The 12,907-nt window shown below is 39.8% G+C and overlaps 1 protein-coding gene across 6 annotated transcripts in view; it reads left to right on the top strand.

Annotated features, from left to right (window-relative positions):
* The window catches only part of AFG1L (AFG1 like ATPase), a 239,307-nt gene that overhangs the window by 45,622 nt on the left and 180,778 nt on the right, over positions 1-12,907 (top strand). For all 6 annotated transcript variants that reach the window (XR_009506196.1, XM_059941464.1, XM_059941467.1 and 3 more), the window contains one exon: positions 7,869-8,092. Coding sequence is in view for 5 of the 6 variants with exons in the window: in XM_059941464.1 (XP_059797447.1) it covers positions 7,869-8,092 (224 nt within the window). In the remaining variant the exon portion in view is untranslated. The remainder of the gene's footprint in view (positions 1-7,868; positions 8,093-12,907) is intronic.

Below are 12,907 nucleotides of genomic sequence, written 5' to 3'. Positions count from 1 at the left end.
CCCACAAATTTTGATAAATTGTGCTTCCATTTTCATTTAACTCAAAGAATTTTTACATTTATCTTGAGGTTTCTTCATTGACCCATATGTTATTTAGAAGTGTGTTGTTTAGTCTCTGCATATTTTATTTTATTTTTAAATTAAAAAAATTTTCTTTTTTTGGCTGCGTTGGGTCTTCATTGCCACGCATAGGCTTTCTCTAGTTGCAGCGAGCAGGGACTACTCTTCGTTGAGGTGTGCGGGCTTCTCATTGCGGTGGCTTCTCTTGTTGCGGAGCATGGCTTCTAAGGCGTGCTGGCTTCAGTAGTTGTGGCTTGTGGGTTCTAGAGCGCAGGCTCAGTAGTTGTGGCACACAGGCTTAGTTGCTCTGTGGCACGTGGGATCTTCCTGGACCAGGGATCGAACCTGTGTCCCCTGCATTGGCAGGTGGATTCTTAACCACTGTGCCACCAGGGAAGTCCCATAGTCTCTGCATCTTTTAGAATTTTCCATTTATCTTTCTGTTATTGATTTCTATTTTAATTCCATTGTGGTCTGATGGCAGACATTGTATGATTTCTGTTCTTTTAACTTTGGTAAGGTGTGTTCTATGACCCAGAATGTGATCTATCTTGGTGAATGTTCTGTGTGAGCTTGAGAATAATGTGTATTGTGCTGTTGTTGGATGAATTATTCTATAGATGTCAAGTTTAGCCAGTTGATTGATGGTGTTGTTGAGTTCAACTAAGTCCTTACTGATTTTCTGCCTACTGGATCTGTCCATTTCTGCTAGAGGGGTACTGAAGTCTCCAGCTATGATAGTGGATTCATCTATTTTTCCTTATAGCTCTATCAATTTTTACCTCATGTAGTTTAACTTGATGGTCTGTTGTTAGGTGCATATACATTAACGATTGTTATGTCTTCTTGGGGAATCAACTCTTTTATCTTTATGTAACATCCTTCTGTATATCTCTGATAACTTTCCTTGCTTTGAAGTCTGGTCTGTCTGAAATTAATATAGCTACTCTTGCTTTCTTTTGATTAGTGTTAGCATGGTGTGTTTTTTTCCATCTGTTTTTAAAAAATATCTTTATTGGATTATAATTGCTTTACAATGTTGTGTTAGTTTCTGCTGTATCCATCCATTTACTTTTCATATGTATGTGTCTTTGAATTTAAAGTGAGTTTATTTTAGTCAACATGTAATTGAGTCTAGGGTTTTGAGCCACTCTGACAATCTTTTAATTGGTTCATTTACACCAATCACTTTCTTTTCAATCTTGGGGGCAGCAGTTTGTCCTGTGTCCTTCCTTCTCTTATGGATCTGAGAAGGTACGTTGATTTTTCAGCTTTTTACTTGTTGTTGGGATAGAATGGCAACTTATAAGCTTCTTATATGCAGTACTAGATAACCCATGATTCTCTTTTTATGTCTGATGATTGCCTGAAGTGATGCCTCATCTTCAGTGTAACTTGGTTTTCTTTTTTGAGAAATGTGAATGAAGTATAAACTACTCAATAAAGATGTTGGGTTAGTAACAATAAAAGTGGAAGCAAAGGACTTTAAGCCTCTCCAAAGCCAGATCCCAATAGAAACAATGTACTTTGCCCACAGTCCTGATGGTTCCTATGAATAACTTTAAAAATTAGACATTTTATAATTGTAAACAGGAATATGAAGACTGAGGAATAGCTACTGGATTTGGCAACAGTAGGCATTGGGTGGGGACTTCCCTGGTAGTCCAGAGGTTAAGAATCTGCCTTCCAATGCAGGGGGACGCGGGTTCTATCCCTGGTCAAGGAACTAGGATCCCCCATGCCACAGGGCAACTAAGCCCGCACGCCATGGTTAGCCGGTGCGCCGCAACTACAGAGCCCACGTGCTGCAACTGCTGATCCCATGTGCTCTGGAGCCCATGCGCTACAACTAGAGAGCCCGTGGGCTCTGGAGCTCACGTGCCACAACTAGAGAGAAGCCCACATGCCGCAATGAAAGATCCTGCATGCCTCAATGAAGATCCTGCGTGCTGCAGTTAAGACCCGACGCAGCCAAGAATAAATAAATAAATTAATTAATTAAAAATATTTTTTTAAAAAAGGCATTGGGTGAACTTGGCAGAAGCCATCTCAGTAGAAGCTTGATTATAATGGGTTGAGAAATGAGCAGGATGTGAGGGGATGGCCAGAAAAAGTAAAGGCAACTCTTTCAAGTGGTTTGGCTATGAAGGGAAGGAGGGAGAGCAGGTGTCAAGTCAAGGAGGTTGTTTGTTGTTGTTGTTATTATTTTAAGAGGAGAGGGTTGAGCTGATATGAAAAAAACTAGTAGAGAGGGGAAGGGAGATGATATAGTACAGAGGTGATTAATGAAGAGAATGACATCTCTGAAAATGTAAGAAGGGAGGGGATTCAAGAAATATTTAATAAACACCAATCATGTCAGGCACTATTGCCCTCAAAGAGCATATGTTCTGATGGGGACAGAAAACAAAAAGGTAAATAAGTATCATATAAGGCATTTAGTATAACTAAATCTAGTGGTTCTTTAGATGTAAATAATAAAAATATATGTGTATAAAATACCAGAGAATATCATGCATAGAAAGATCCTTTTTTTCTTACTATTTCATACTTTTACTAAATTAGTTATTACTTCATGAAACTTGTTTTTCAGTTATGTATATTTGTGTGTATATTGGGTCATAATTTTTTTTCCAAAAAATTAATCCACTGATTAGAGGATGAGTGAAGGCATTAATAGCCCTTGATGGAATGAGAAATAGCTCTTAAGCTGTAACTGCAGAAAGAAAAGAGAATGGGGTAGATACAGGTGAGTTTGGAAATCTGGTGGTAGGGAGCTGAGGGTGAGTTGAGATTTGTGGAGGAGAAATTAGGCTGGCAGAGGGTTGGAGGAGGAGGCTATCCAGTTGGGACGATGTGTGAACAAAGGCATGGTTATGAAATGAAAGAATGGAAAATGTTTGAGATATGGTGAGCAATCCAGTTTGACTAGAAGGCAACCCACATTATTGAATCTACCTTTGCATTTTCCATTCTACCCCGCTTCCTAACATTTCTGCTGTTGCCATCCTAATTTGGGCCTGTATTATTCCCACTTAGAATAGTTTCATAACCAGTTTCTCTGTACCCAAATTCATTTTACTTGCTATTTCCAGTTGATCTTGATACATTACTGCTGCAATTTTTTTGTTCTTCCACCCGCACTTAAAACAAGTCAACTTTGATATTCCCTATTACCCATTACATGTGGTGGTACTCAGTCATTTCTTGTATTGAAAACATAGATGCATTTTGGAGAGTAGAGGGGGAGTAGTCTGAAAATGCAGGCTGTGCCCCTATTATGGATTCCTTGAACCTCAGAATGAGGACACTATCTATGCTGGGAATCCCCAAGACTACCCCCAGGTTTGGTGATTTACTAGGAAGACTCAGAGGACTCAGCATATGGTTATACTCACAGCTACGATTTATTATAGCGAAAGGATACAGAGCACAAGTAGCAAAGGGAAAATGCATGTGGGACAACGTTCAGAGAAGATTAGGCACAAGCTTACAAGCGTCTTCTCCCAGGAGAGTCAAACAGAACATGCTTAATTCTTCCAGCAACTTACTGTGACAACAGGTGTGAAATGTCTATTAGGGAAGCTCATTATAGGCTCAATGCCTAGAGCTGAGCGGTAGTTACGAAGGCACCCTCTGCCTAGCATGTGCCAAAATTACAGACTTATAGAAGGAAACTAGGTGTTCAGCATAAATCACATTGTTTGTATACGATACAAACATTTAGGCACAGTGAGTCACTCTTACCATTTCTGGGAATGATGGGAACCCAAGTTCCCAGTCAAGGGCCCATTTTTGCAAGCAGGCATTGCTAAGGACCATAGTCTCAGGCCTGCTGTGTTAACTCTTTTCTGCACACTATTCTTACTTAATGTGATCCTATAAGGTGGAGAAGTGGCCTTAGGGGCTGCTTTGGAAATGGGCTGGTATGGGCGTGGGAATGAGGGAGATGTGAAGAGGTCAGGACTTTTTTACCCCCTCTTCTTTTCTCTTAAATAAATTTGGGATCCGATGGAAAGTTTTGTATAGAAAAAGGTGCTGCTGTTAAAATTGCATTTGAAAACCACTCCTTTAGGGACTTCCTTGGTGGCCCAGTGGCTAAGACTCTGTGCTCCCAGTGCAGGGGGTCCGGGTTCGATCCCTGGTCAGGGAACTAGATCCCACATGCCGCAACTAAGAGTTCACATGCCGCAACTAAAGATCCTGCATGCTGCAACTAAGACCAGGCACAGCCAAAAAAAAAACTGTTTCCCTTAAAAAAAAAAAAAAGAAAAAGAAAACCACGCCTTTAAACAATGAGATGAATTTTAAGCGAAATATTGATAAAATCACATTGAGATTTTAGTAAGATCATCCCTGTAGTTGATGGAAGATATTTTTAGAGATTGTGGTGTGGTCGTGGTAAATGTGAGGCAGGAGGTGATCAGAAGCAGGGAGACCAAGCCAGAGACAATAAGAGGCCCAGCTGGAGTGGTTGTGTGAAGATGGGAGGAGGGAATGGATTAGAGAGTATTTAGGATGTAAAATTGAATAGCACTGATGATTGATTGGCTGAGGACCTGGTTGAGGGCTGGGGAAAGGGTTTGTGGGATGGAGGAGAAGGAAATTAGTATTATCTTAGGTTTCTTACTTGGTTGATTCCAGGGAGTGGAAAAGAGCATTTTCCCTGGTTGTGAGATTCTCAAATCCTCCAACACTAATGGGTATCTGTCAATTCAGTTCTGGCACGATCTACCTGGAGGTAGGATCGGATCCCCCAAGTTAAAGGGCCAGCCCCACAAAAGTGGCCCCACTTCAGAGGCCAGCTGCAAATGGGCTGCCCAAGCTACTCACACTTCCGCATGTCTGACTACAAATTTAGGGGGTTGATACTTAGCTAAATTTGATAATTTACTAGTAATGGTCATAGAACTCAGAAAAAACACTTTACTTATGTTTATCAGTTTATTATAAAGGGTACATAGAACTCAGGAACAGACAAATGGAAGAGATGCACAGGGCAAGGGATGGGAGCAGGGATGTGGAGCTTCCGTGCCCTCTCTGGGTATGTCACCTTCCTGGCACCTTGATGTTTTCACCATCCTGGAAGCTCTCCATATCTTATTGTTCAAGAGTGTTTATAGAAGCATGTAAACATATAATTTTTTAAAATTACTTAAATAATTAATTAATTTTTGGCTGAGTTGGCTCTTTGTTGCTGCGTGCAGGCTTTCTCTAGTTGTGGCGAGCGGGGACTACTCTTTGTTGCGGTGCACGGGCTTCTCACTGCGGTGGCTTCTCTTGTTGCAGAACATGAGCTCTAGGCGTGAGGGCTTCACTAGTTGTGGCACGCATGCTCAGTAGTTGTGGCTCGTGGGTTCTAGAGCACAGGCTCAGTAGTTGTGGCGCATGGGCTTAGTTGCTCCGCAGCGTGTGAGATCTTCCCGGACCAGGGCTCAAACCCGTGTCCCCCTTCATTGGCAGGCAGATTCTTAACCACTGTGCCACCAGGGAAGCCCTATAATTTTTAAAAGCTAACTTGTAAAACCGCATCTATAGCCCAATGTTTCCCTTTTTCCTGTGAAACCTTTATTGAAGTACAATTTGTATACAAATAACATTCATTGATTTTAGGTGAACAATTCAATGAGTTATGACAAATGTATACAGTCATGTAACCACCATCATAATCATGATATAGAATATCTCCATCACCCCTAAAATTTGCTCCTACCCCTTTGCTACCAATCCCATAACCTTATTCCTGGGTTCTAGAAACCACTGATTTGCTTTCTTTCACTAGAAAAGTTTTGCTTTTTCTAGAACTTCGTATACTGTAATCATATAAAATTGAATTTTGCTTCTGGCTTTTTTCAATTAGCGTAATACTTTTAAGATTCATCTACATTGTTATATTTATCAGTAGTTTAATCCTTTTTACTTCTGAGTAATATTCCATTGTGTGGATATACCATCGTTAACCCATTCACCAACTGATGGACATTTGGGTTCATTCCAGCTGTTAAATATTATAAGTAAAGCTGCTGCTTTGAGTATTCAAATACAAAAAAAAAAAGGTGTTTATAGAATTTAATCTCCAGCCTCCCCTGCCCTCCCAGGTTGGTGGGTGGGGCTGAAAGTTCCAACTTTCTAAACACTTGGTCTTTCTGGGGACCAGCCATGTCCTGAGGTTATCTTGGGGCCCTACCCTGAGTTCATTAGCATATGTGGGATGGAAAGAGGCTCATTATGATAAACAGAAAACACTCTATCACTTAGGAAATTCCAAGAGTTTTATGAGCTCTGTACTAGGGACTGTGGACCAAGGGCAAATATGTTTCTTATACCAGTCTGGTAAACATCTCAAATTGCTGGAAACCTTTATGGAACTCTCAACCTATGCCTCCAGCTTCAACATGAACCCAAGCCTTGTTCTTGGTCCTATGAGGCCTAGGGTTCCAGGAGACCCTTAGTCCAGTTCTCTTTTGCAGGCTGTAAGCCCCCTGTATTAGTTAGGGTACAATTTAGGCCTCCGTAACAAAGAGACCCTAAAATACACTGCTTGAAAAGCAAGATAGACATTTATTTTACATAAAAATCCAGGCAGGTGGTCCAGAGCTGGTTTGGCAGCTCAGTATTGTTAGGGAACTTTGCTCTGCTTTGCTCAGCATTCTGTGCGCCTCTCCTTGCCAGGTTGGCTCTTCCAGCTGCAGTCATGGCACTTTCTTTCCAGTCAGAGGGAGGGAAGGGAAGGGGAGGAGTGGGATTCGCCCTTTCCCTTTAAGTGCTCCAGAGCGGAGCTGCACACATTTCAGCTTACATCCCATTGTTCACATGACCATCCTGGCTGCCAGAGAGGCCAGGATATGGAATATTTCACTAGGCAGCCTTGCACCCAGCTAAAACCTTTATTCAGAAAGGGAGAACAGTTATTAGAGGATAGCTCTGCCCTATCCCCAACAGTCATGGTATATTTAAGGATTTTTTTTTGGCCTTTTTTAGAAAATGATGGAAATAATGTTGTGACTGTTAAATTTTTTCCTAAATTAAGTATTTTCCATATTATTGAAACAAAGGAAACATGGTATTCAATGAAACAAGAGAAACAATGGCAGAATACCCTTGTAAAATCTTTGTCTAAAAATGTGCCAGTTTGCTGCTCACTAAACCTGCCCTGGATAAGGAATGGAGTTATAACTGGACCTTACCACAGACAATCAGTTTTCTTCCCCAAGAAGCTAAAAAAAGGATTATCACACCTCCCTGCTTTGAAACAGACACTCTGTTGTGTCTCAACTCTTTGTGTTCAACCTAAAGGTGATGGAAAAGGGAAGGAGTCTGGCAAGCAGTGGGCTGAATTCAATGTGGTAACATCTGAATGCTGTGTTGTTTTAGACAGCGAATAAAGAGGCAGTAGAAAACCCTTTGTGACTAGTGTCTAAGTCTCTGTCTTTGTACTGAAGAACCAGATTTAGGCCTAATGTAAAGAAAGGTACCACCCCTGCTGTGAGGAAGGATGTGATGAACCCAGGTGGCTCATTCATTGGAGTGGAGGCAAAGCAGACATTCCATTTTTCCTGGAAGAGGGGTTGTAGTGATAGCTTATGAGTTTGGGGTTTATTAAACTGAGACATTTATAAATATATTTATGTTACAAAATGTGTTTTATATTATTATTTTCATCAAAGTGATATTTACAACAACTGCTCAAATATATATAATTATAACTGTTTAAAAGTTTTAATGTGGCCATTAAGAAATAATGTAGAGCACTATGAAATATCTTCATTTCAGAAAGTCTATAATTTTATATATATTTTTGTTTATAGCCTATACAGTTCAGACAGCCAAGAGTATGTCTCCAACTGCTGCTACAGAGGTTTATTCAAAAGCTTTAGCTGTTTGCCATGGACCACTGGACCACTATGACTTTCTGATCAAAGCTCGTGAGCTAAAGGACGATGAACATCAAAGAAGAGTCATACAGTGTTTGCAGGAATTACATGAGGACCTTAAAGGATACAGTATAGAGGCAGAAGGCCTTTTTTCTAAGGTAAGGTTTGTGTGACATTAAAGATTGAACAGTTAAAAATGTAAGCATTTAAAAAATGGATTAAATGCAGTTGGGTACAATGATGAAAGAGCTTGAAAATTTCCTACCAGTTCCTTTAAACAAGCTCTGTTGGATCCCCATTTCTGACCTCTTGATGTTCCATAGCTTTCTTTCACCTTCAGGGGGATTCAAATAGCTTCATATTGAGGTATTTTAAAAAAAAAGACCCGAAATACCAGTCAAAGGGAAAACTTGTGTGCATTTCAAAGCTTCTCCCTCCCTCTAGGTTAGGCCTGGCCCAGGATCAGCAGCAGAGAAGAGGGAGTGGCTTGTTCTCTCTCTTCTTCTCCTCTCTCTGCTCGCTTGGCTTCTCTAGGGTCAGAATGAGGGGGATAGAAGATTAGAGTGAAACAGCAGAGTCTTAAGTGACCAGTTAAGGGCCTTTTGTGTGGTAGATGCTGACATGCTAGCTTTCTGTGGGGGGCACTGGGTGGATTCTTCAGGACTCCCATGAGGACCTCCCTGCTGCTCCACTCTGTGACTGACCTCTTATGACTCTTAATGGAACACCTCACACCACTACGTGGGGCTGAGACGGCCTTGCCCTTGCACTTAGCCTTCTTAGGGGGGTCCTTTCAGGACAGCGCTAACCAGGTCACCTTTATGGCACCTACTTAGGCCACAGGAAGTATCACATCTCATTTCTCTAACCCCTTCTGCATGGGCAGCTTCAGTCAGTCTCCTGCCCTTGGACTTCTGCAGATATAAGAAGCAAGCACCAGTGTCTGTCTTTGTCCTGTGCACCCCTATACTCCTGGGGACACGTGTCAAGTTCTTCCATGAATTCTTTCACACCCTGCTTTGGTAGCTGTCTGTAGATTTTCTCACCTAAATGAGTATCCAGCCCATTTTTTCCTTAATGCTAATCTCCTTGGATGTTTCTCTTGGGGACCCCCTGCACTTGGCATGAAATTCATCTGGGGGAAATGCCACAGAATTCTTTACCCAGCTAACAACTTTCTGCTTTGATTACTTTGGTTTTAGGGCTGTTTTTTGACTTTTTTCTTTTCTCTTTTTAAGTAATTCCTGCATGGATACAATTAGCGCCTCTCTTTAGTGTGTAGGGGGACCTGTCTCCCCTTGTCCTCAGCTTTGAGTTTTTGGTGAAATTCTGAGACACCAGGAAAACTCCCATTCCTTATCCTGCTGTAGAAGCCATTGTCATCAGTGGTGTCATCCTCAAATCATGAGGGGTATTAATAGTTATAAGAGTTAGAATATTGTTCAAACTAAGAAACTACTTTTCCTTTAACTGACTGACCAAACCTCCTCCCCCCACCCCCCTACACAAATATTCTTTTATTATAAGATCTTTATAAGAAAGGTATTGTATAAAAATATGTTAGTAGTACTTTATTTAAAAACCCTACTGAAAGTAATTTTACTTTTTAAAAAGCACTTCAGAGTGTAATGAAATAGTTTTATTTTTATATAAGGAAAAGGCTGCCATTGTGTTAACATCTTTTGGTTAAAAGGAATAGAGAATTATTTAGGTTTCAGAGAGAAATGGAGATGTAGAATAAGATTACATAAGAAAATAGCAATGAAGGGCATCTCCATCACTCAGCCAGGCCTCACAGAGCCTGTGCCAGCTTTCAGCAGTGTCAGCAGCTCTGAAAGCTTTGATGACTTGTAGTAGGAGGTACCCATTGATTCTCCAGAACCCTGCCATTCACATAATCTGCTTACTCTTTGTTCCTTTTCCCCATGCCCTTACCCACTTCTGTTCATTCTACCAGCTTCTCAGTTCTTTTCCTGTATCCGTGGTTTAAATTCCTGAGTAAAAATCTAACAGTCCACCCAAACACTTCATCCCTGTTTGGGCAGAGCTTTCACACCAGTTTTCCAGAGGCTGCTAGTCAACACAAAGATTGGATCTCTGTATAAGGTGCCATCCAGGGCTCCCGTGAGCAGGGCGATTTCCCTCAGAAGTGGACTGTGAGTGTGGGAGCCAGAGTGTGTTAGCTAATCCAGAACAGTGGTTATGGGAAATGATGATGACTTATCCCTTTTGATGGCCAACCTTTTCTCTTTTTCCTGTGTTTCCAAAAGTTTATGGGTGAGTCAAGAAGGAAAAAGTTTGGAAAATACAGATTGCTTAGGTACTGCATACCTAATTATAGTTTGCAATACAGGAGGTCTTCCAAATAAAATAACAACTTTGTTACGTGTCATAGCCAGGAAACAAGATGTTTTACTTACCAGATTTTTTTTGTTATCTGAAAGTTAAATTTCTCTCATGACTGTTGTATCTTATTCCCTTTCTAGCCCTCTCCCTTTTGGAAATACAGTCCTTTTCCTCCTCCCTACTCTGTATCATCCCTAGGGCTCATCTTACAGGGGTTGGTGAACTTCCATTCCTTAATAAAATATTCCTTAAATTAACTTATCTGGTTGCCAATTCAACAACCTGGTTTTTTTCTTTAAAATTATTATTTGGCTCTTCTTAAGGGTATTTTCCCATACTTCCACCTTTGATTTGTAAATTGGCTATGCTGGATTTGCCTAGTAAATAGATAGCTATTTAGCAGTAAGTAAATGCAGTACCTTCTATCTAGAGGCCCTGGTTTTATTGGGTAATTCTTATGTAAGGAGGAAATGTGACAAGTCAGGTAGTTTCAAATGTGTCTAATGAAAGCTTATATTTGTTAAATCCCAATGCATATGTGAATGAATGTTTAGTAAATGGATCGACATCTTTTTATGATAGTATTTGTCCTGTAGTTTCTTAAGCCCACCAAATCATTGTTTTTCAATGTTTTTCAAACATTGAAAAAGACCCAAATATCAAATGTAATTTGAATAAAACATATATAAAAGCTTTAGTTTTGAAGATTCTAAAGGTGCCACAGACCTACTTCTTCTAAAAATAAAGACTGATACGCTGATTATCAGAGAAGGAAACTTTGGACTGTTAGGTTTTCCAGCAGTAGAACTTTGTTAGTATGTAGAGTTCTTGATTTTGGTAAATAGGGTTTATAATTTCATGGACATTTGATTTTTTCCTCCAGCTTTATTGAGATATTATTGACAGATAACATATGTAAGTTTAAGGTGTGCAATGTGATGATTTGATACCTGTATACATTGCAAAATGATTACCATAATAAAGTTAGTTAACACCTATATCCCTTCACATAATTACTGTTTCTCTTTGTGGTAAAAACATTTAAGATCTACTCTTTTAACAACTTTCAAGTATATAATATAATACTGTATTGTTAATTATAGTCACCATGATTCCCAGAACTTATTCATATTATAGCTGAGAGTTTGTACCCTTTGACCAGTATTTCACCATTTCCCCTACCCCACAGCCCTTGGTAACCACCATCCTATGAATTAGGCTTTTTAAAAATTCTGCATGTAAGTGAGAACATACAGTATTGTCTTTGTCTGACTTATTTCAGTTAACATATATGGGCATTTGATTTTGTTTTTGATGCAGATGTTTAAATATTCATTTTGGTGGACTTTTTAAAAAAAAATTGTACTCCTAAGAAACTTTCTGTAAGGGTAAGCCATAATGTTAGAATAAAATGCACCTTCTTCACAAAATGCCAGAATTATTAGTCAGTGAGAAAAAATTGGTGGCAGACTATTAGGCTGCTTTCACCTACCTACATAAAAATGTTTTCTCTAGTAAAAATTTGACAAAGTTATGAGCAGATGACTATGCTATATGAGCAACAAACTATGAAGAATAAGCGTTTATGAACACTTTACTTTTGTTATCAAATAAAACTTACAGCCAGGTTAATCTGACACATTTAATGTATGCATAATTGTTACTGCGCTGTGAAGTAATTAGGCATAAATGGTAAGTAAGTAGTTCATGTAAATCACTATAACTAGAATTACTTTTACACAGCCAAATCAAGCATTTCTAGAGTCATTGAGGGAGAGAATTAAAGAGTGTGGAGCTACTCTGAAAATCTCTGTTTCCATTAATCAGGTGTATACAGGCAGCCAGGTTTTTTCATCTCTGGGGAGGAGAAACCATAGCCAGAGAGACCTGGGAATTGGGAAGAGGAGCGGGGAACAAAATTCCTTTTCCTTTTCTCCTGCTCTTCACAAAATAATTTTGCTTTTCCCTAATGAGAAATTATTATTTCAAACTTCCTTTTACAACCTATGGTCTTTCATTTGGATACCTCTCCTCACTCTGCCAAGAACAATGCATATAGCAGGTAGAGACGACCTGCGCTGCCTTGAATCCGGCTAATCTAAGGTCTTGGTGCTTTCTGTGATCTGGCTTCTGGCATCTGGAGACCATGAATAGGATACCTGGAATGCTGGGCTGTGGAATTTTCTCTCAGGAGATGCAGGAGGCCTAGTGTCTGGGTCCCTTCAGTTATTTATCCAAGACTAGGCAGTTTGCTGGTTTTTCCTCAGTTCCTCCCTTCTCTCCCCCAGCTAAGGAAGTGAGCATTTATACTCTCCGTTCCTCTTCTTAGAATTGGCATTTCCTATAGGTGAAGTAGGTTGAGCAGTGTGATTTAGGTAAAGCCTCCCTGTTTCCTGGTAATTTATCCTTCAGAACATCATAAGCAACATTGAGTATGAAATAGACATCTATAGCTACAGCTTTATTAAAGACCAGAAATATTTTTAAATGAATATTTTCTTGTATCAAATTTTTATGAAAGCCGAAACAAAAGATTACGTCCTAACCCAATGACGGCATTATTTGTAAGGAAGTGAGTCAAACTGCATTGTTTTTTGAGAACTAACACATGCCAAAGACTCATTTAA

This window comes from Balaenoptera ricei, chromosome 12, assembly GCF_028023285.1.
Source record: "Balaenoptera ricei isolate mBalRic1 chromosome 12, mBalRic1.hap2, whole genome shotgun sequence".
Lineage (NCBI taxonomy): Eukaryota > Metazoa > Chordata > Mammalia > Artiodactyla > Balaenopteridae > Balaenoptera > Balaenoptera ricei.
Note: the sequence above shows the minus strand (reverse complement) of the source record. Positions and strands in the feature narration are given on the sequence as shown.